Source organism: Dysidea avara, chromosome 3, assembly GCF_963678975.1.
Source record: "Dysidea avara chromosome 3, odDysAvar1.4, whole genome shotgun sequence".
Lineage (NCBI taxonomy): Eukaryota > Metazoa > Porifera > Demospongiae > Dictyoceratida > Dysideidae > Dysidea > Dysidea avara.
Window position 1 is genome coordinate 25,233,887 of NC_089274.1, and position 24,477 is coordinate 25,258,363.

At 38.7% G+C, this 24,477-nt stretch overlaps 2 protein-coding genes and 1 long non-coding RNA gene across 11 annotated transcripts; 2 read left to right on the top strand and 1 right to left on the bottom strand.

Moving 5' to 3' along the window:
* The first annotated feature begins 2,879 nt into the window (after positions 1 to 2,879).
* Positions 2,880 to 4,484, top strand: LOC136251868 (uncharacterized). Its single transcript, XM_066044272.1, has 5 exons — positions 2,880 to 3,027; positions 3,076 to 3,153; positions 3,270 to 3,490; positions 3,667 to 3,825; positions 4,206 to 4,484. Exons 1-5 carry the CDS (start codon positions 3,018 to 3,020, stop codon positions 4,338 to 4,340), a joined length of 603 nt encoding a protein of 200 aa, XP_065900344.1. The 5' UTR covers positions 2,880 to 3,017; the 3' UTR covers positions 4,341 to 4,484.
* A 670-nt stretch (positions 4,485 to 5,154) lies between these two features.
* LOC136250445 (uncharacterized) lies at positions 5,155 to 8,459 on the bottom strand. 4 transcript variants are annotated; one of them, XR_010698544.1, is made up of 5 exons: positions 8,233 to 8,459; positions 7,510 to 7,771; positions 5,814 to 7,110; positions 5,678 to 5,767; positions 5,155 to 5,551 (listed from the first exon to the last, which is right to left on the bottom strand). It is a non-coding gene; the product is annotated as an uncharacterized lncRNA (long non-coding RNA). The 4 variants fall into 4 exon arrangements; XR_010698543.1 differs by lacking the exon at positions 8,233 to 8,459 and having other exon boundaries at positions 5,814 to 6,754; positions 6,854 to 7,110; positions 7,510 to 8,113; XR_010698545.1 differs by lacking the exon at positions 8,233 to 8,459 and having other exon boundaries at positions 7,515 to 8,115.
* Positions 8,460 to 12,637: 4,178 nt separating this feature from the next.
* LOC136250443 (uncharacterized) lies at positions 12,638 to 19,545 on the top strand. 6 transcript variants are annotated; one of them, XM_066042652.1, is made up of 5 exons: positions 12,638 to 13,221; positions 13,290 to 13,372; positions 18,347 to 18,525; positions 18,845 to 19,015; positions 19,320 to 19,527. In XM_066042652.1, exons 2-5 carry the CDS (start codon positions 13,342 to 13,344, stop codon positions 19,452 to 19,454), a joined length of 516 nt encoding a protein of 171 aa, XP_065898724.1. In that variant the 5' UTR covers positions 12,638 to 13,221; positions 13,290 to 13,341; the 3' UTR covers positions 19,455 to 19,527. The 6 variants fall into 6 exon arrangements, with proteins under 6 accessions (XP_065898724.1, XP_065898723.1, XP_065898721.1 ...); XM_066042651.1 differs by having other exon boundaries at positions 12,639 to 13,221; positions 13,277 to 13,372; XM_066042649.1 differs by having other exon boundaries at positions 12,639 to 13,016; positions 13,105 to 13,372.
* The last annotated feature ends 4,932 nt before the right edge of the window (positions 19,546 to 24,477 follow it).

The following is a 24,477-nucleotide window of genomic DNA, read 5'->3' on the forward strand; positions in this document are numbered from 1 at the left end:
TCATTGTCAATAGACTACACGTCTAAATTGGGTTGTCTGAGCAACAGAGGTGGAGGGATCTGGATAAAAGATCTAAAGGTTCCACCATATTATGTGGTAATCATTATAATTATATAATCGGCGGTTATCAAAACAGTAAAACTCTGCACTAAGTTTATTTGTACAACTCTACTATTATTACACATGTATTTGCATACCAGTAATGGTGGTGGTTTTGAACTGACTCCCCAACTGAATCTACCAGTGTGCATGGCTGCATGAAGATGAAGTTATACTTTGTGTTTATGTGTTCCCCATCAATGGGTATCTGGTGTTTACTGGAGAAGCAAATGTCCAGCAGTCCTTGTCTCATTTAGCAGTGCTGGGGTCGTTGTGGAACTTCGGGTCCTGTGGCCTCTCTCCGTGAGACCTGGACAGTCCTCCTGCAGGTTACTAGCCCTTTCCCAGGAGGATTTGCCTGCACAAGCCTGAGTAGTGCACAGGTGGTTTGCTGGGTAGCAATAGCTGTGTTCCATACGACTGCCGTAAGCTTTGCTTTTGTGTGTGTGTGCGTGCGTGCGTGCGTGCGTGCGTGCGTGCGTGCGTGCGTGCGTGCGTGCGTGCGTGCGTGCGTGCGTGCGTGCGTGCGTGCGTGCGTGCGTGCGTGCGTGCGTGCGTGCGTGCGTGCGTGCGTGCGTGCGTGCGTGCGTGCGTGCGTGCGTGCGTGCGTGCGTGCGTGCGTGCGTGCGTGCGTGCGTGCGTGCGTTCGTGCATGACTGACTGTAGGTGAGCAGCATAGCCAAGTGGATCGATGCCCAGTTATGCCAAGTTGATGTTGTTGATGTTTCCTAGAGCAAGAAACTTTACTCACATTGGTTCAGCCTACCCAACTGTGAAATAGGGACATGCGGGTGGCATGGTGTCAAGCACTGAGCCCACCCAGCTGTAGCATCCGCAAATGGGTAGCTGATGTTAACTGGGGAGCAAATGCCCAACTGTCTTTGTCTAGTTTAGTGATGTTGGGGTTGATGTGGAACTTCGAGTTCTGTGGCTTCTCTTCATGAGACCTGGAGGTCACCTCATGCAAATTACTGTAAGTCCTGCCCTAGGAGAGTTTGCCTGCACAAGACTCAAGTGCCTGAGTGGTGCACAGGCATCCCAGTGGGCAGCTATAGCTGTATTCCGCATGACTGCCAGAGGCTTTGCTTTGTTTGTATACCACAGCAGCACCCCTGTCCCTGATCATGTGGTGGAGACCAGGAATTTCCCCATGCTGGCCTTGCAAATCAGCAACGAGGGATTAATTTATGTGTATACATGTTTGCTGCGGGAAGATTTACCTATATAGACCACACTATATATGCTACCTCAAAGACCTTTTACCCAGGACCAGGAGATTTGCTCACCTTTTCTACATGTACATATGCATGGGGTATTTAGTCAAGTGATTGGCCTCCATGGGGAGTTGGGGCTTTGGGAGAACAGTCAGACAGGCATTGTGAGGTTACAAATTGTGTGTGTTTGTATAGTGTGTGTAAGTGGAGGTGCAAGTACATATGCCTGCATATACTTAACGAAGTGTGCTTTGCAGCACACAAAAATGATCTCACAGTGCACACTTTGGGGCCCAAATTGTGCACCATGATACCATTTTTGTGTGCAAAGCACACTAGAGTGTATGTTGTGCATAGAATGTAAGTGTGCTGCATGTAGGTATGCATTCATTAATAATTCAATTGATCATTCTGCAAGTGTGATGAAAAAGTGTAATTGCTGGTATGTATTAGTAGTGTTATAGTGCAAAGGACAAAGAAAGGATCGTGGGGGAACACACACACGCTTTAGTTGATTACGCCCTAAAACCACATCCTGAATTAACTTGAGCTCACATCCTGAGCATAAGTTTAGAAATTCACCACAATCCAAAATTCCCCTATATGATAAAACTGAGTTATTAAGATAATTAACACATACTTGTTAGACTGGCCTTCCCACATCATAATTATTATATCACAAACAGTACAGACATAGCTGAGTGTTACAGGATAGAGTTAGCTAGTGCTCATGTCTGGTTTCTGTCTCTTTTTTGGGAAGTTGCTTTCTGTTGATGTCTAAACATTAGGAAGTCGTATGGTGTATTTGTGCTTTGCCCACATTCCATGCGGTTTGAGGAAAAAGTTGGCTACTTTATTTATACATTGGCTGATTTTGACAGCAATGAAATATAATAATTTAGCTGTAGCTAACATGCAGCTGTGTCTGTGCATAGTGAAACATCAAACCAGGGCAATGGCAATAAGATCAGTTCTCCCTGACTGGGTCACCTATAATAATGACCTACTTGGTTTTCTTGCTGGGGAAAGTAACTACCCCAGTATTCCTCCTCCATCCTACTTCACAGCCGGCTGGACTACAACTCTGTAGTGTTTGATAATAATCACCACAAGCACTACTATAATTATGCAGCCACATGCATCAATTTCCAGTTGGTTTTACATCAAGTGTATCCTATGCTGTTGTGTACCAATTGTTTGAGGTCCAGCAGCTCCCTATCACAGCTGCACCATACCACTTGAGATTGAGGGTTCCTTCAAGTAGAGAAATGTTCTGTGGAATATTGCAGGAATTGGGCATTGGTCAAATAATCTGTTGTAGTTATTGCTTCTTCCCTGCTCTACTGTCCACAATACCAGCAATGATGTTGTATAATAATATTGTGCTCTGACCTGTGACCTAGTTGACCCAACCTGGCTTCAAACCCTGACCAGGTAAAGGGAGTTGATACAGTAGCTATATGTACACAATTGCAGATAGCTACATCATATAAGTGTACTGTGCACCTACAGGTAGATTACACAGGAAATTACATCATATATATGTTTTTGTCAGTGATCTTGGGAAAGTCTGACACCAAATTATTGTGGGGGCTAGCTATGTGTACAGTAGCTATATAAGACAGCTAAACCCAAACAGTTGCACAGTTGATACATATAGATTAGTGAAACACATTATAGTGGTTTACAGTATATTTGACAACAATGTCTGGAGGTAAGACTTAATGAAAGCTATACAGTTCTCTACCGTATACATTTTCAGGTCTCGAGTCTTATGAAGCTACAAGTGATATATCTAAAGAACCTTTACCTTCAACAGGCTACCCACAACTAGCTGCAGGTGCGTTATGTGAATATAGCTACATATAGTTAAGGTTATACTTATGCATTTAATCACTTCTCCTTGAAATATACACATACAGATGTACTGAACAAGTTGCATATTTTCTTTCACAGATGCCTATCCTCCACAACAGTACCCAGAGCCTTATCCACAATCCTTTACAATTCAGCAAGTTCAGGATCCAAATAACGCTGGACAACAAGCACCACAACCATATCCAACTCAAGATGTTAATCCTCCAGTACTAGATCCACTACCTTATCCCACTCAGCAATATCAACCACCACCCCCAGCCTATGATGATCAGAAGGGTATTACACACGGGCAGCCACAGGTTTGTAGAATTCAACTATAATAGTTAATGCCATTTACATGTGGGTATACTCTAGCAAACTTTATTATATTGATGTATATCTGTTTCACCATTTTGGTTATGACATGTAATTACGGTCACAGATATAGTTTACATTGTAGCTACAGAATTACACTTGCTGTTTCTACACCATATAGGTTGTGGTGCAACAACCACGTGCTGTGGTGGTTAGAGGCCATCCTGGTGTTGGTGGACAGAGTTTCCTGGGATGTTCCATTGCTTGTCTAGTGCTAAGTGCCTTGTTTTCCTGGCCATCACTGATTTTTTCAATTCCTGCAGTGATCTGTTCAGTACTGGTATGTAATTTTTGACATTCATTGTTATAGGACACCATTCTGCTAAACGCTAGTATGAGGGGAGGGTGCTGTGGAGGGTGCAGTATAGTGTGTCACCAAGCTAATAGAGCTTATGTGCATTGTGTACTTCACCTATAAGCTTCAATGAAGTGTTTGTCTTGAAATAATTATTTATTACTTAGCTATAAACCTTTTCAAGAGTTCTGCTGGCTCGAGATACTGTAGGAATACACAAACAATTTGCAGCAAATTCATGATTGACAATAATGTCTCATATTTAAAGTCATTATTTTATTATAGACAATTGTTTAGTATTACTTTCATGGACTGTGAATAGTAAATAAATGATTCACAATTTATTATATTATGTACCTTTTCAGAGTCATAGCAGTTACAGCAGAGGAGACTATGAAAATGGCGTGACGCAAGGAAGATGGTCACTGGGGCTCACCGTTGCTGCTGTTCTTACCTTTGTAGTACTCGTCATCATTATAGTTGCTATTGAAGCAGCATGAGTGTGACTTCTGAACTTGCAATGATTATAATTTTGTTGCTGTTATGGCAACAGCTGTTTTTATGTATGATTTGTATACAAATAATTGTACTATGGGTACACATGAACCCTTTTCATTAAACTAAGTACTCGCATTGTTAAAACATATACTTTAAACTTTAGAAGTGCTTGAAAGTCTAATGTACATTAATTTATGGTGCAAACCAGCACCTGAATTCCATTATATCATATATGGATGCTGCGCCTGTGTGTGTACATCAACTGCATGAGTAGTTATGTCATAACGTTTAAATTGAGTATTTATAGTTATAATCTGAAGTCTAATCCTTAAGCTACGTATATATATAGCAAATAATCTCAAGTCAATTCCTTCCAATCATACTTAATTATATCTTAATAGTGGACTACACATTGAAGGCTCTACTCTCAATTCTTACAAGTGCCGAAAATAACTTTTATATAACACTGCACATTCTCAAGTAATAGTATGTATCAGAAGCAAAGGAAGCATCATTCTGGTGAGGTACACATTCAGGGCATAATCTTTTTTCAATGCCTGGGCCTTATATGTAGAGGAAAGGCAGCCATACGTGTACCTTCACTGTTAAAACTCAGTAGTTAAAATAACACAATATCATGTGTTACTTACGGGTACCAAAAATGACTATCAGTGTAAGTGTTGATACAGCACATAAAAGTCTGTGTTGTATTAGCACAGATTATTTTGTTACTTAAGCTAATCCCTGCATTATTTTTACCCTTGGTCATGCTGAAAATAATCACTACTTATTTGTTACTATAACTAACTTGCTGGATTTACAGTATAAAAAAATACATTTTAGTGACATTGTAGTAAAAGTGATGTTACAACAAAAATGTACATACATAGTACAGAAACACACTAGCAGAATGTTGAGTGCATTACTGTTTAAGACAGTTTCTCTGTATCTCAAATGAGCCCTGCCTGGGATTGGGACAAGAAGATATCCCCACAGCAACTTCTCGTTTAAAAGGAGGCAATTGTTCCACTGCTCAGGGTAGGTGATGTTGTAGTACAACCCAACTACAGCAGCCACAGAGATCATCAACGTCCAAGTAGATGAGATTCTCTATGACCAAAGTATTATAGTCTTGCATTGCAGAATCAGCCTCAACTATATATGGAGCAGCAGTTGCATGGTCTTCAATTTCACTTTCAGTGTTGTCACCATTCTGTAAGCATACAAATATGATGTAAGCTAATTAGAGTCGGTACACAATTTTACTTTAATGTATGAATAATACTTGTCTACATAAAATATTTTATATAACTGCACACATATGCATGCATTTACATACCTCCAACACTACAATCAACCCATCTGATGGCTTCATTTCTTTGTGCATCAACTTTGGCACAATAAATATAACAATAGAAATATCAGGGGCCTGTAGAAAACATCATGATTTACTGTACATGCATTCGTGCACTTACAGTTGACAAGTTCCACAGTTTTGATACTAGATTGGGTAGTGCTAAAAGCCGGAACGGAACGGGGCGCGTGCCAAGTTAATGAATCTTTTTTGCAGATTGTACACCGTTTCTTACCATTACGTAGTGACTAGAATTGTGCTAAAGTTAGTTTTCTTCTGCTTGTAGGCATGCTAGAAATCGTTCACTTGAAGTTTCTATTTAATGCCCACTGCACGAAAGCATTTTGTAATTACCTATGCTGAAAACTATCATTTAACCTGCTAAACTATTATTTTGTAAGCACTGTAAGCATATGATTCACAGCCACTAACATGCACTGTGGTTAACTCTCGTAAATTATTGCCCACGCTGGCAGACCTCAGAAAACCATCCTCGCTGTTACTAAAGAGTTGCACACGACTATAACATGAAAATACTACAGTAGTTTATGTTTTACAATGATAAGGAAGCAATTCTACATCAGGATTAAACAGAATTTGATGGATTGGTAAGAGCACAGCAAGCAACGTGGCGGGCATTAAATAGAAATTTCGAGAGCGCAATTTCTAGCTTGCATATAAGTAGAAGGAAATGAACTCTAGCACAATTCTAGTCACTGTGTGGCAGTTGGGAACTATGCAAAATCCGTCTCAAACGATTTTTCTACTTGGCGCGTGCCCTAATTCGTTCCGTTCCATTCCGTTCCGGCTTTTAGCACTACCCTACTATAGATTGTCAATAACACGGGGCGAGATTGCTTCGGATGCTTTTTCCAGCTTGCCTTTCTTCAATATCTTTGAAGTCTAATTTTGCGGTTTTCTTACTATTCAAAATTTCACTCCCACATCCTACCCCATTGTGTGCAGACTTCTTCGTCTTTACAGCAAGAGTGAAAGTAAGCTCAGAGGATGACCACATGCCTAGTTTCTAAACCAGTTTTGTAACTGCATTGTTCATCAGCCCTTTGTAAAAACAATGTGAATATGTATGCATGTATTCAGCTAGAGTATGCCAGCATGCACACACACACACTTGCTATGCATGAGGGTATTTGTACTTACATGACCATTTCCAAAACTGTCACCATTCCGTCTTCCCTTTAAGTAGACTTGGCACAATCTTACTTGCTACTATCTCACATAGTATAGCAGTGGGATATTTACAATGATTCAGCATTTTGGCAACAGTCATCTGGACAATCTCGGCCCTGGCTGAACCTTGTCAAATTCACATTACCATAGTTCTTTCAGAGAACTGTGATGGAACAGTGAAGTTGTCTTCCCAGGCATTTGGAACATTTGAAAGGATAGAATCGTCCCTGAAAAACAGAAAGTACACTGTTAAAAATAAAGAGTAACCGCCACTCTGAGAGTTCCCAGTGTAGGGAGGATTTAACACCCCATGGAGAGTAGCCAACACTCTGAAGAGAATAACCATTACTCTGAAGAGTAAGTGACACCACCTTCAGAGCATGTGTTACTCCCCAGTTACTCCTTTAGAGTAATGGTTACTCTCCAGGGGTGTTAAATCCTCCCTACACCGAGAGTTGTGGTTACTCTTCATTTTAACAGTGTATACACTTGTAAAAATCACCTGTTGCAGCTAATTTATTACTGGCTGGCAGAGTTATACTGAATAGAATTGCTGTAGTTACATAACTATAGCTACGCATAAATACTGGGACATCATGCATACTCTAGACATAAACCTAGCTTACTTAACTGTTATCGTCTGACACTGTAGAGCTGTTGCGATGTGTTGTACCAGCTACCACACTCAGAGGTGATGTTCACTCAGTCTTTATGGAAGATCTATCATTGTCGGTCCAAGCGCACGAAGCAATTTCTTTGGCATGCAGGTCCAGTGTCCTAAAGTAGTACACCGATCCCCAGTTATTTCATGTCCTCCTTGTCGAGGCTAGTGAACTCATACAGTGCCATCATGCCGGCGATTTCGTTTTCCTCGAACAGCTCCACAACCTAGTCTCGCGTGGCCAGACCGCTTTTTTCCGTATATTGGGTGGGGAAAAAAGGGTCTGGTGCAACTCCAATAGCTGTTTACTTCTGAGCCGTCCCCACATTCCGGGGACGCTAATTGAATAACATTGGTCACAAAGGAGGTGCCATGACGTCAGTAAGTTAACTAGAGATCTGTTTATCCTTTAAACGAATCTTAATTTGCTCCGATGTCTCTTTTATAGCGTCTTGAAAGTTAATCCTCATCGTGTAACAAGACTCACAACCGGAGCAGGAGTGTAGGAATACTTCATAGTTTTACTGACGTCATGGCACCTCCTTTGTGACCAATGTTATTCAATTAGCGTCCCCGGAATGTGGGGACGGCTCAGAAGTAAACAGCTATTGGAGTTGCACCAGACCCCCTTTTTTCCCCACCCAATATACGGAAAAAAGCGGTCAGGCCACGCGAGACTATCCACAACCATGGATATTAGAGCCACAACAGAGTCATAATATCCCGTGACTATCCTACAGTAGATTGCATACTTGCTCCACAGAAAATTCAGCTGCTTCCAATGCCATCGTAACTGCGAAAATGATTTAAAATACCATAGACCCTTTACACACCTTCTTCATGTGATAAAGGTAGGATATTCCAGTGTATTTACGTTACATCGCCTGTATTCACATGGTTATTGTAGGATATTCCAGGATACTAATAATTTGCTGGTCACTGTAAGGTAGCCATCTGTCACTCAGACCATAGATACTATAGCCTTTAATACATGCTCAGACTGTACACAATCTTGTATATGGTCAATTAAAGCATAGTTAATGTACCGCAAACATGAAGCTAGCTATATGGCTGCGCGTAAACATTACCCTATAAGTCCAGTAGGCTTGAGGGAAATATAGCTACTGTTTCAGCAATACATCGATGTCACCTCGGTGAAAACTTTTGTGCCATCTTTTAAACTTCTGTTGGTTCACATTGCAAAAGTATACTTCTGATTTTACTCTACTGTGTGGAATTGATCTACATTTATCAACTTTCATGCATTTAAGTGGCAACTGTACTGTAAATTCAAGTTCATACTGATGGTATGACTCCTGCAGTCATTTATGTAGTAATGCTAGCTAAGTGACTGCAGGAGTCATATACCATCGATGTACAGTGTTACAGAAGAAGCACCGATTGATTGCTACCAAAGGTAGCTAATAGATTTGACCACTGGCCAAAGTGCTAGAGATATCGAGGGAGACACACTACACAAAGTGTGGAATTTACAATAGACAATTCGTAGAGCCGGCATTGATGGTTTTGGCTCAACATCTCATTCTAGTACTACACCAGATAACCAAATTTTCTTTCAGTTTAACATTCATGTGTTGTTAAGGAAAATCTATGAAGGTGCATCATGCATTTGAAGATCACCTTGTAGCCTTACAGCTAAAAAAGATTTCCACATATTTTGGTTAGCATTCAAAGAATGTTTTTTAACTGTAGTTGAGGTGAGATAAATATAATTAGTTGATTAACCATAAGCATAATTAGAAACCATATAGTTGTCAAATATATTGAAGAGTCTATGTGATCATGTTTTGTTTTTGTTCAAACGTAGAAGTTCACAGAATGAAAATAGGCATGGTAGCGCCATCGTCACCTCCACTGAAGATCACACGTATCACAAGTTTGTCAGAATTGAAGAACTGTTTGACTACCATTCAAATGTTATACTAGGCCTGCAAACTCTAAATGTTATTGAGTACTCTGACCACTACCATTCCTGGATAGTTGAACCATCAAACATCTTTACCACTGTCTATGTAAAAAATCTCCAAAGCAGAGAAATTCTCACTCTTCGCCCAGTTAGAGGTTTCATAACTCTAAAGTGTGCTGTGCAATAAACAACAAAAGCATGTAAACTCTGATAAACTGTGTACAGCTATTACTATGTAACTATCTCAGTTGCTGAAACAGCATATAATCATTTGCAAAATTAGCACATCACCTGTGCTAAATTAAGTATACCTTGGTTGTAATACCACAAATGTTTTATTTCAGCATGTGGGTTGTTACATCAGCAACCTTTGCATGTGGTTAGTAAAATTAGCACATCATATGTTAAAATAACTACCCATTTTTAACAGTGTTGATGTGCAAACAGTCTGAATGCTGACATGTAAATAAGGAGAGTCTGGGGGGGTCCGTGTATTTTCTCGCCAAACGTAACCCTTACAATCAAAACTTAAAGGTAATAGGTGTTTCGCGCGCGCAGCGCCTATTACCTTTAAGTTTTGATTATAAGGATTACGGTTGGCGAGAAAATACACGGACCCTGGGGGTATGTTTTCCAGGAAATTTTGAAAATCAGACTCTCTAAACTGAATCAGAGAGTGATTTTATGCATAGTATTGTTTGTATACATGATATGTAGTCATGTGATATACTCTTGCCTATAAATTAACACTACACAAAATCACATTTATCACTGCACACTTTAGATTTTTAACACTACAGATTTGTGCAGTGTTAAGGCCTTATTTTAGGCCCTGATTTCTTACACACAATTGTAGGATGGGTGCATGACAGTCAAGCACACTTGATGCACACTCAGCATAAGATGTATCCACTTGATGGGGAGGGGGTGCATGAATGCTGTCCAATAATAATTTTGAGTCTGGAAGTAGTTTTGACCAAGAGAATAGTATCACTACTGAACACTCAGCTGCACACTATACATGCATACACACACTAGCTGTACATACACATGAATGCACACTTGCTGGCACATGTACATGCACACATAAGTCTATACTCACACACACACACACACACACACACACACACACACACACACACACACACACACACACACACACACACACACACACACACACACACACACACACGGCACACACACACACACACACACACACACACACACACACACACACACACACACACACACACACACACACACACACACACACACACGCACGCACATAATGCGAGTGCACACACACCCATGCATGCACACACTACATACACACACATGGCACACACATGGCACACACACACACACACGCACACACACGCACACACACACACGCACATAATGCGAGTGCACACACACCCATGCATGTACACACTACATACACACACATGCACACACACACATACGTAATCGCATACACACATTGTTACAATATGTATGTTTGTATGTTTGCAGTACATTTACTAAAATTGTATACTCAAAATAGTCTGGTACACACTGCCTGAATACTTGCAAGGGCTCATTCTGACTATAGCCATGGCACATGCATGCACAAAATACAACTGATCCAATAAACTAAAACACAGCTCACTAGTAATATCCAAGTCATATACACTACTTTGTGTTTGCACAGTGACTATATATATGTAAAACAATAAATGGTCAAGTCTGGGAATTGTGTTAACATAGTTACATACCTAAGCATGATCACATATAATGTTTTTCTTTTCTAACCACTTGGAAGTTATATGGTGTGCTAGTGATGACCCGTACAAGTCAGCACACCACTGCTACTACATGCTATTCTCCTTAGAGGAGTCTGAGGGGTCTCGTTTAGATTTTCTGCCTCATCCATTTCGGGTTTCCTTGTTTGCCTTTTGCTTCTGTCGTAAAGAGTTTTTAGGGATGGAGAACACTCTCAAGTTTGGTGAATCAGCATCTACAAGATCAGTCTGCTGATAAGTCGAGTCTAAGTACACTTCATGGGTAGAAGAGTGGATGAAAGGTGTATCTGTGAATCCCAATCAAAACATCACACCGCGTTAATGCAGTTTACTCACATTACTTAAGAACAATAGTCCCACCAGCTTGAGGTATCAGTCAGTTGATGATCAAGCAGGTGGGAACTTGAAAGCCAAAATAAAAGACTTACTTTGAAAAAAAATAGGCATTGAAAAGTAATAAACAGACAAAAATACTAGTAACTGTTTCATTTTGAATCAAATGTGTCACTGTGACCTGATCCTAAAAAGCAAACTATATAGCAATGCAATGAGATTTTTTTTAAACTATGCACATAATATATCGCTAATACGTATGATTGGTGCTACAAAAACGCATATCATCATGCAAGTGTATTTTTATTACAAAAATATTTGCATTGCCATTGAGGAGACATGACCTGTTGACAGGACACAGAGGATTTCCATGTCATCCTGTATTAGCAAAATGGTATAAGCATATGTACATAATGTGCACATGCACACATCTGCCTGTAGCTACATACATACATACACACAAGCCCCCTATAGACATATGAATGCACCCAGTGGGGTAGAAGCAATACAAGACATCATCATGACAATATTTATTGGTATCACAATAACATCTTGTGTATTGGTGCAGCCTACGTTAGGTCAGTAGTTGGCTAAGACTACTCATCATAAGCAACCTATACACCCACCCATCTAGTTAACCATAATAGGTAAAAAATGCAGAAAGGGGGTGAACATCATAATGCAACCCCAAAAGGCAAGTGCTACACAAAATTGTGGCATCACTCTAAGGCTAACAGAGAGCATGCCAATAAACGTTATTGGCTCAGCATCAAATAAAATTACATATAATAATTAATGGCATGTTACACAGTTCTACTTTAGGATAAAATAACCACCTCGTAAAGCTTCTTGTGAGTGCTCAGCAGATTTGCACAATAGTACACAAATCAAGGCCTAACACGAAAAGTATGTACGTAGCTAGTGGCCTGAGTGGTACAGAGTCCCAGGTTAGGACAAGCATACTGAGTATGTGGTTAACAGTGTTGGGAGTTATGTAATGTTACTCAATATCTGCGGATATATTCTTGGTCGAAGCTCAAAGGAATGGACTGTCAACACGGACTGCTTTTAAATTTACTAAATCTGTTTTGTAATTAATTTTTGTGTGTGTAATTAATTTTTCTATATTATTGTTAATTAGCAAAGCCCACTGGGGGCAACACGCTAATGAGCATTACAATCACACATTGTATTATATTACTTACAGCGTTCTTAAATGTTTCAAGATCTATTTTGTCGATGTTAGGAATTTGAAGGGAGTTCCATTGAATAATTGTTTGAGGGAGGAAGGAGTATTTGTACACATCAACTCTTGTTTGCAATTGAGTTAGCTTGAGAGGATGTTGAGCATGGGTGGAGGACACTGGAGTTGGTGACGGTAAGCAATGATCAGGTATTGCTAGTAAGTTCCTGACAATCTTGAATAAGAAGGTGAGTCTAGCAATTGTTCTTCTGTTTTGAAGTGTAGGCCATTCAAGACTGGTTAACATGTCTGTGATGCTATCATGGTTTTGGTTAGATCTGTGCCAGGGTTTGTTCAAAACAAAACGAGCAGCGCGGTGTTGAATCATTTCTAGTTTACCAATACTGGTGTGATGATAGGGGTCCCAGATAGTTGAGCAGTATTCTAATGATGGTAAGAGCAATTGTTTGTAGACGTGTTCTTTAATTTCTGATGGTGCATTGTGGAGATTTCTTTTTAAGAATCCAAGGAGTCGATTTGCCTTGTTACAGATGTAATTGATGTGAGGATCCCATGATAATTTGTGGTGGAGACGGATTCCAAGGTAATTGTGTTCTAATACTGTAGCCAGTGGAATGTCGGACATTTTGTATATGTGTGTGTGTAAATAGTCTTTCTTTTCCTTGCCATGCCCGCGTGCTGACCCAATTACCGGTCAGTTGTGCGGTCGCATGTTGTCCAAGGATCCACTTGCTTTTACTTTGTATACACCTTGTTCATCATAATTTGATGGTTAATAATAAAAAAACCTTTGTGCCATTGTGGTAACTATGTAATATAACGAAATACGCTATAATAAGAGGTAATATAACTCAAGTTATTTTACTTACAAATGTAACACGTTACCTAAGTAATATAGTTACTGTAATGAATCTAATATTACGTAATATTATTACTACAAGTAACAAAGTTACTAATCTCGTTAGTAATCCACTGAGTAACGCCTAGCCACAACGAAGTAATGAAGCCTACTGAATGAAGCTTATTCACCAGCTTCTTACTTTTAACCAAGATTTGTACATTGTCCAACAAAGCAATCATGTCACGTGATAAGGTGGTAGTTTCGGACACAAAGTAATATAATATGTAATAATATTATTATAGTTACTTTATTTTATGGGTAATATCTAAATAGTTCAATTGCAAGTAATATGTAATATGTAACTAGTTTCTTTTAAAAGTAACTTGCCCAACACTGATTGTAATGCAATGCAATAGCTAAGTGTTTAAAGGCAATGAATTCAAGAGTAATAGGCTAGCTGTTTATATTTCAGCTTTATCATAATGGAACTAAAAAGCTTAAGTACAAAAGCACCTAATTATTATCATCAATTTTGACAAATGATAGGGTACACAAAAGGCCAAGTGCCTGTACAAGGCACATAGTCCCCAGAAAATACGAAATGAAACTAAAACTCACATAGTGACAGTACAAAGCAACACAATTACAAAAAACAAAGGACATACGTAAGACAAAATCAATTAAATAGAAACAAAAATTTTATTTTTAGCTATTATTTGTTGAGGGTATCCTGCATGAGTGTGTGCATTGTGTGAATTTACAATCATACACATTATCATACCAGTAATTATCTAGTCTGTTCTTAAAAGTATTTAGTGAATCAGTATTCAGTTACCACTTGATAGGGTAAATTGTTCTAATTATTGACCACTCTGGCTCACTGAAAACTGAGTAATTTCTTTGGCTGAGTATGACTTGAAAACAGTTTCTATAATTTAAAGTTGTGTACTTCTTGAAATTGAATGTTAACTCCACTGTTGTGTGTCCTTATCAGTACCATTGTTAATGTGAATGCAGCAATATCTCTCAATGTCTATTTATCATCCTTGCATGTCATTGTATAGTGTTGTACACGAAACACTTAAAGTTGGCTTCTGTTCGTGGTCAATAACATTTTTGGCAGCACCAAATTTCAGTGATCCACACAAATATGAGTGATACTCAAACAGACATTGCTGAACAGAATGAGACAGTGAATGCAACTAAAGGTATATATAAAGGTAGCTATATGCCGGTGTGCTGGTATGTATAATGTTGTACCTGTGTATGTGTGAGTGAGTAAGTGAGTAAGTGTGTGCATGTTGTGTGTGCGCATGTGCACGCGTGTGTGTGCATGAGGAGTGATGGTTGACGGCCAAAGAGACTTTTGTTTGGAGAATTGATGATTTAACACTAAACAGAAGTGAGTGGTTCCAGTTATATAGCTACAGTTGTACTAGAGAAGCTACAGGTAGCCAGCACTCTGGTGTGCAATGTGCTGTTGGAGACTTGGTGTGGCCATTCTTTTCACTGTCAAAGTGATCCATGTCATCATTTAATCTTTTGCAATGGCCAACCAAAGCCAGTTCAAAACACACTTAAGGACAAATTTTCCATTTTCAAGATGATCTCACACAGCCTTGCACACTGCATTTAAAGTATTACAAGGAGTGCACTCTGTCCAGAATTTCTCGAGAATAAGCTATCATTGACTGATGGGCTTACAAGTACAAGTGTGTGAAGCAGTATAACTCAGTGGCTAGAGCATAATTGGCCTGATAATCAAAAGGTTCCAGGTTTTATTCCAAGTTGCTGTATAGCTGTTGCCTTAAGCAGGAAACCAAGTTGCTGCAGCTGTTGCTTCCTTGAGCAAGAAACTTTACTCACATTTCTCCCTGCATAATGGCCTGGTATCAACTAGGAAAGCAGTCCACCCAGCTGTAACATCAATGGGTACCTTGTGTCAACTGGAGAAAAATGCCCCACTGTCCTTGTTTCACTTAGCAGTGTTGGTGTTGTTGTGGAACTTTGGGTTCCACAGCCTCTTTTGTGTTCAACCTGGACAGTCCTCATGTGGGCTACAGCACACACACACACACACACACACACACACGCGCGCGCGCGCGCACGCACACGCACACACACACACACACAAAGCAAATCCTCCTACAGCTGTGTGAAATACGTTGGGAGGCTTTGTCTTTGTGTTTGTGGGTGTATGTGATGTGTGCATGCATGCCTATAGATACTGTACATGTTATCTATGTGTTGCATTGTATGTGTTTGGCTGTCTGTGCATGTGATAACGTATGTGGCTTCTGTATAATTTGCAAATATCTACAGCCTATACTTTGTCAGCTTTAGCTTCCTGGAACGCAATAGCGAAGTCATGTACAAGAAAACATTCAGAAATAATATGTATACAGTATATAGGTAGATGCCAACTTTAATGAGTTGCAAACAGTTCAGTTACCCACAAGTAGGATGGAGGTACTGCATGGCTACTGACAAGTCACTTTTGCATAATCCAGTGTTTGTAGCCAACAACAAGCCAAGATATACTAGCACTATATTGCTCAGATTATCTCTGCAGCAGTCTCCTACATTACATTATGTTCTGTCACCCCTTTACAAATGTGGAACATAATTAATGACACAATACTGTTTAGTCATCTAGCTATACCGAGTCAGGTTTCTGCTCAACTATAGTTCATTGCAATGTACATCTTGCAGTTGTGGCTTCAATAGTCATCTCTGTGTGTTTTGAAGTCAGCAACCGACATTATTTATAAATATCTTCATGTTTTAGCACGAAGATGTATATTAAACTATCACCACAATTTGTATCAGTGGTAGTACTGTATATTAGAGAACACAGATCTCTAAAAAAGATTGAGCCTCACAATACCTTGATAGTGCCTTGGCGGTATTGGTTAGGGTAAATCAAAACAAATGTGTCTTCAGAGCAATCAAAAGAGCTTCCAATAAGCTGCTACGAATTAAAAAAATTAGCAGAATTTTTTACTGACTGACTGACTAACTAATTAACTGCCTGTCCGATTCCTTCAGACAAACATAACTTGATGATGGCTAGGTACAAGGTTATGGGCTTGATTTTTTCACTGCCAGACATCACTTTAACCTGGAAGGTGCCTTTCATATAGTACAGGTAACTACAATATGTACAATGTATGCATCATTGATATATGCAGCATCCACATATATAGAGGATGAGATCTTGTAGAACTTGTACAAATGAAAATGTTTACAAAATGGTAATGAGCTCCTATGATGAAGGCTATATCATGCTAATGGATTAGTAGTACTAGTTATGATGTTGGATGGTAGGCCTTGAATACAGTCAATAAAGACTTGCTCTAACAGTAGGATGAAGGAATCCATCTGCTGTTAGAAGTCCAATGGGCAGTTCTTTGCTGTACATGTACAAATTCTAACATATTAATGTTTTGGCAGTATGAGGATGCCAACATACTCTAGTACAGCGTGGACAATGTCACAATGCATCTGTATAAGCAGTAGATTTAAACCATTGTACAGACAGTGACGAAGAAGTTGAGCAACCTAGCTGAAATATAAATGAGCTTTAAGTCAATAAGAATGCCAAGGTATCATACAACAGGATGACAGATAGTATGAAGGTAAAGTTGGGGAACATTTGTTGGAAATCACAATGCTGTCATATTTAAGTGGATTTAGACCATTTCTTTGCCCACTGAGCTACGTATGCTTGACAGATCCAGCAAGTTTAAACAATTTAATATCATCAGGAGAGGATATTTCCTTGTAGATATATAGTGACATCATTAACAAATAGTGTGATTGAGATATAACATGCAGTGGAAAAATATCAGTAATGTAAAGTAAGGAAGAGAAGAGGGTCCAGGACTGAGCCCTTGAGGTAACCAGAAGCCGTAACGAAGACTGTCCATTAATGACAAATTGCTGGCAGCGACTATATAGCTAAAAATGCCTTTAACCAATTCCAGTTCAGCAGAAATCATGGATGGGAAGGCTTTTACTATGTAGATCTAATAATACCCATTATGCTATTCCAGAGATTTGGCCCAAAAATGAACTGCATCCAAAGCAACAATGAATCAGCCAAATCTCATTGCTACACCTTCAGATAGAACATCTAATCCCTACTTTAATCTTGGGTATGGGCTGAAGTAAGGACTAAGTGTCCACTAGTATATTTGCAGGTGTGGGCAACCTCCCCTAATTGAACTTAAACTTCCTAATTCTACTTGTACAGTTAGAGTTGATACAGGATCTAAATGTATAATTGTGGCTGGTGAAGCAGTGGCAAATGTTCATTATTACTTCAAACTCCTGAAAGTAGTGTAGTTATACATTATAAACATACAGTGTACACAGTTTTAATTTGGTGTCTACTAGCAGGAGCTCATTGAGTCACTCCTGCTACTCGTTATTATAGAAATATAATCAGCCAGTAGGCCGTGCTACATACAATCTATTTGTGTTTCATGTGTGGTGGCCTTCCCTTTATGTTGCCAGGGAATTGCTGTGTTTGCAGTGGGTTCTCAGTGCAAGTGTTGGTATATAACAGACACATTCGATTTGTGCTAAGTACCTTGTTCCCAATCCTTGTGTTCATGCTATCTACCTGCCTGAACATAATATACAAAATGTTTCTTTTGCATAAAGTGTAATAGCTAACCATATTATATGCTGTTACTTGTACTATTCATACAGGTGCTTCTCCTTCAATGCATTCACAGCAACATAGTTCTGGTCAGCAGTCAAATTCTGGACAGCAGATGGTTTATCCAACTGAAGATGTCAACCTTGTACTGTCAGATTGCCAACCTCTTCTGTCACCACCACCAGCCTATGATGCACTTAAAATTGATCAGTCACAAGCAATGCCTGTGGTCTGTGTATTGCATATTTACACGCAAACTAGCCATAATTATATACAGTGATTTTATTATATAACTACTAAAATTGAAATATGTCACTTTAAGTGTATAAATGTATGTACACGTACGTACGTATGTAACTGCAAGATTTTTGAAAGTGTAAAACTTTATGGTATTCCAACATGTCAGCCAAAAAATGATTTTTTTGAGCTTGTAACTGAATCTGATAAAATTCCCTGAACATTTCTATCCCTTTATTAAAATTCCCACTTAGCAATTCTTTGCATGTACAGCAAGCTAATGGCTTGTGTTTACTGTTTTCACCATGTAGGTGGTAGTGCAACAACAACCACATTTCATTGTGGCTGCAAGCCAATCAGTCGCAGGTGCAGATTATATATGGAAAACCTATCTGTTGTGTTCTATTTCATGTGTGGTGTTGAGCATATGTTCTCCACCATCATTGCTTTTTGCAATTCCTGCAATGATTTGTTCATTAATGGTAAGTACGCACACAAAATAATTATTGCATTTGACTAAATCAAGTACATATAATGTCAATGAGAATTGCATACGTATATATGGAAATACCTTTGGCTATATCGCTCATAAATTGCATGAGGTTTGGCCAATATGGAAGTGAAAAAATGATGGCTGTAAATAAATGCTGGTAGTTACATATTAATAAATTGGGCAATTACTACGTAGTGTATATACATGCAAAAAACGAATGAAATGTAAAGCTTGTATAGCATGTAATCAAAAAGAGTTTTCTATAATGTTCTACATATTATATTTTGTCATAGAGTTATGCAAGTTACAACTCAGGAGACAATGAAGGTGGCAGTAGACATGCTCGATTGTCACTAGGTTTCATTGCTATTGCTTTTATTGTCTTTATCATTATTCTTGTCATTGTAGTTATACTTAAAACAACATAAAAAACAATTTGATAGTTTTGTAGGAATATTTTCCTTTGTTGGATATATACGTAGTCATTATTGCATAATAAATTCCCTATGATAACATACGTAACAGAATGGTTTCAAATTCAGTAACTCCCTCATTGGCAGAAAAGAGAGGGGCTATAAAACATTGAAGGCCAAGGAGCCTATACACACCTAAGGAGCTGAAAAGCAATCACTGCCTGTGCATGCATGCCTGCCTGTCTGCCTGCTTCAGATTAGCATGACTTGAACAGCTAATGCTATCGGCTTATTCAATGTTGTTTCAGTTCAAGAGGTGCCTTTTAGGTGTATTATACCGCAGTATGTATGCACACCAGCGTTGAAACCGGGTCACTACTGCTGACCCGGATGACCCACTGACCCGGATAGCAATCTGGGTCAGACCCGGATTTGACCCGGATGTGACCCGGATTAAATTAAGCCGAGGCGCGCGATAAGAGCTATGTTTCGGGTATTCTCGAGCGAGCGAGACTACGTTTTGAGCGTTCGATTCGTGTTGAGTAAACGAGTAGTTATGTGATAACTAAGCCGGTAAGTTTATAATTTAAAATCAGTCAGTGGGTTTGGTTCCACGTAGCTACTGTGAGTTTACAGACAGCAATTGGGTGTGGCTTCATACATACTTAGTATTGCAATTTCCCAATATATTAAAAATGGGTGTGGCTCACAAAAACACTTATCCTGCTGCAAGACTAGACCTAGACTATATACAACTCATACATTAATCGATTAGTGGGCGTGGCTCCACGTAAGCTTGCAGACAGAAACGGACACAGTTTCATGCTACAGACTGCACTTACTAATAAATGGGCGTGGCTGAGCGTATGTTTGTAACGCGATAAGTGGGCGTGGCTCACGAAAGAGCTACGCGACTAGCGTTTATAGGTTCCACGTCGTTAAACGATCAATTTCGTTTCTCACGTGATCCAATCCGGGTCAGACCCGGATGACCCGGAGAAAATGTGACCCGGTTGACCCGGATGACCCGACCCGGTTTCAACGCTGATGCACACTACACTATGATGCATCATGGACCTACCTTTATGTCCCATTTCTTTTAGCCCAAGGTGTTGATTCATGGTAGCACAGGATGGCTACCCTATGTTTATAGGGATTGTCCACATTTTCCAGGATGTCATGGATTGATTGCAAAGGCACTTCTCCATCTTGCAATGCTGTGTAACAGGTTGAGTGTATTAACATAGCTGAAAGCATGGCTGCTTCACTTTCGAGTGAGAAAATAGGCATGCATTAAGACGAAACTGAACATTAACTCTGGCATCATTCTTTCTTTTAATGCAGTGTGCACAGGTTCACCAGTCATAATTAAGTTACAAATATAAAAGTTTGTGTAAATAGACAAGTAAATTAAGGTTTGGGATCACAGAAAAGTAGGAACACAAGGGTGGTCATTATAATTATATATGTGATCCGGTCTGCAAAAAAGGGTCTTATAGTCTTTTCAATTGCATGTACTTGGCAACCTGTAACTTGACTTGGGAATGTGGTATCACCCTGAAATTTAGTACCCTTATACCCCTAACATAGCACTATGGTTTGGTGTAATATAAAAGTGATAGGTTGAAAACATGAGGAGTTATGATTAGTCAAACTTCACAATTTGGAAAGGTAATAAGGCCTCTTTTTGCAGACTGAGTCACATAATTATATAGATATCACATATAGCTACATTATTTTAGATAAGAATACCAAGAACATCTTCAATTTGTGTAGCCACTAATCTAATTCACGTGTTAAAGGTTAGGTTCAGTTCTCTATGAAAAGTTGTTGTCTACAATTGTGCACACAATTCTATTATACATGCATGCATAGCATGTGTGGTACTAAGCTGTAGGTAGTAACAGGTGCATGCATATGTATGCACATATTAGTATTAGTATTAGTATTTGTGTTACAGGTGAAGAAGGCTTAAGGAGCCTGTAAAGCCTGATCTGTACAAAAACAATTTAACAAATTTGCAAAAAAACTTGTATAAAAAATAATTAACTAATTAATAATCATACAATAAAGTAGACCAGCTACTGTCGAGAAAATTTTTAAAATCATCAAGTGTGGGACTGTGGGTGCATTAACTATGTGATTGGGTAAACTGTTCCAGTCATTGGTGGCTCGTACAGTGAAAAAAGTAGATCTCACTCTTGATGTTGCTTGAGGTTTAAATAACTTGTGCATTGCTGCTTAATAGCTATTATGTACATTGCTGCAAATATAATATAACATAAAAAGCTATGGCAGATTGCAGTAAAAGAAATTTAAACCAAAGTATGATTATTTACATTGCATGTTGGTAAAGGGTTTGGGAAATGGGTACACTGATGTCTCTGATTCAAATCCTGGGCAGTTTTTCTCAACAGTTTTTCTTTTCTCTCAAGAGTGTTTAGCCTCATGATTCTATACCAGATTGGTTTTCTCCCTGTAACTCTGTCAATGTTATTTATTTTAAATCTTTGAGCCATGATGATTGACCTAAGCACAGTCCGAATCCGATCATCAACCACAAGTGGTCTTTAAATATTCATCTGTGAAATTCATCAGATTTGCACCAAACTTAGTGCAAGAATTAGCTTTAAAATGTCCTTGAAGGAAGCAAATTTCAATACAATCAAGCTACAGATTTGCCTTATAATAGTTCTTTGCAATGTACAAAAAGAAGGAAAATGTAAACCCCCAAAACGAAGAAATTAAGAGGGCTCATATTTCATGAATGCATAAAGTGGCCTTGTTCAGATTTGGTTTGTAGCAGAGACAAGACAGTTGATCGCTGGACATTAGCTGACTATAAATTAATCATTTTGCTCAGACACAATGTCCTAGGGATGGAGCCTAGTTTACCACAGTTTTGGTTTATAGTTGTACTGCTAATAATAACTACCACTTGGTTGCTAGGAGACACTATATTCTTACAACCCAAGGAGGTCACCATGAATGTACTAGGCCTACAGCAGTTGTTAGCCCACAACCAACAGCAATGAATGAAGTGTATACAGTTGATACAAACATTAATAACTATAATTATCTACAATCTATATTACTTATAGTATAGTTGAAATGTTTCACTTTGTCCTACCATGCCTACACATGGTGGTCAGCATTATGGTCAGTCTACTCAGTGTAAAACATTATTTTTATTAATTTTGTCTCCGGTATGTGTGATACTGAAAGTGGAGGGGCAGCGTAAAAATTGGAGAAGGGAGCAGTGCACTACTGTGTGTCTTGATCACTTATTTGCTATGTATTTGAAAAGAGTGTGACCAACAAAAAGAAATGTAATTTTATAGTTATGATCAAGAAAAGGACGTAGCTAATGGTGAAATGCATGGCTAACTTTACATGTGTTTTGGCTGTGGTTATGCATAACTACAGTGATTTCCATCACACTTCCTGTGTTTTGTAATACTGTAGCTACGTGGGTCCATACTTTGTGTGTCTGCATGTAGTACGTCAGTATATACTGATAAATAGCAGTCCTCTGCACCAAGCTTGTAGTAATCATACAGATATCAAGAGAGACTGTACATGTTTATGGCAGATTTCTGCCTGTCATATATAGTGTAGGAGATGTTAAAAGTTACAAACTGTCTTCAACATTGCTACTAGCTACTGTATCTATAAGGTCTGAGGTCCCAGAAGCTATAAGTATTTTTACATGTTTCAGGACTGAAATTTTTGATGTAGAGCAGTTTTATGCACAAGCTAAATCATAGTAATACTTTAAAACAAATATTATATGTATGGTCTTAGCTAAATGGTAATGGTGAAAATGGACATTTGGGTACTGACAAGGTTAGTTAAAGTATGGCATAAATCGCAATCATTTTTTTGTAAGTGTTAGGATTTATTTTTCAGAGTGACAGTCATGAGTTCAGCTATATACAGGGGCATCAGCGTAAAAGTGAAAGTGGTAAGGCTCAGCATATTGCACATTTTGAGATGCTATTTGGAGGCACTCTTTGGGCTGTAGTACTGTGTACAAGGTGCTAGTTAGTTAGTTAGCTATACTACCTGACAGATGTTCAACAATGAAATTAAACTGGAGACTGACTAAAATCATACTGTTTAATCCTTAAACCTTATCATTCGAGTTTATTAATTAAGAGATAAACTACAAGGAATGTTTCCAAAGCAGCTACATACAAAGAGAAACAAAGCCAAAACTAGTATAATAGTAATTATTTTAGAGGCACTTAGTATGGATGAACTCGACATGAAGCTGTTCTGAGAGAAAGACAAGTTAGATAAGTGTTGTTTTTATCCATAGTTGCCATTAAATAAATAATGCCAAGTATTGCATTTTATAGTTTTGGCCTAATCAAGTTTAAAAGTTCTTTTCGTATGTGGTCTATTGTAAGATATTCTTATATTCTATAACATTGTAATTTTGGCTTATATAGCCAAGGGTAGGTGCGCATTTTTTTGCTGCGTGAAATTAAAAAAAAAATTTTAACTTGATTAGGCCAAAACTAAAATGCAATACTTAGCATTATTTATTTAATGGCAACTATGGATAAAAACAACACTTATCTAACTTGTCTTTCTCTCAGAACAGCTTCATGTCGAGTTCATCCATACTAAGTGCCTCTAAAATAATTACTATTATACTAGTTTTGGCTTTGTTTCTCTTTGTATGTAGCTGCTTTGGAAACATTCCTTGTAGTTTATCTCTTAATTAATAAACTCGAATGATAAGGTTTAAGGATTAAACAGTATAGATTTTAGTCAGTCTCCAGTTTAATTTCATTGTTGAACATCTGTCAGGTAGTATAGCTAACTAACTAGCTAGCACCTTGTACACAGTACTACAGCCCACAGAGTGCCTCCAAATAGCATCTCAAAATGTGCAATATGCTGAGCCTTACCACTTTCACTTTTATGCTGACGCCCCTGTATATAGTTGAACTCATGACTGTCACTTTGTGAAAAATAAATCCTAAGACTTACAGAAAAATGATTGCGATTTATACTTTAACTCACAGTA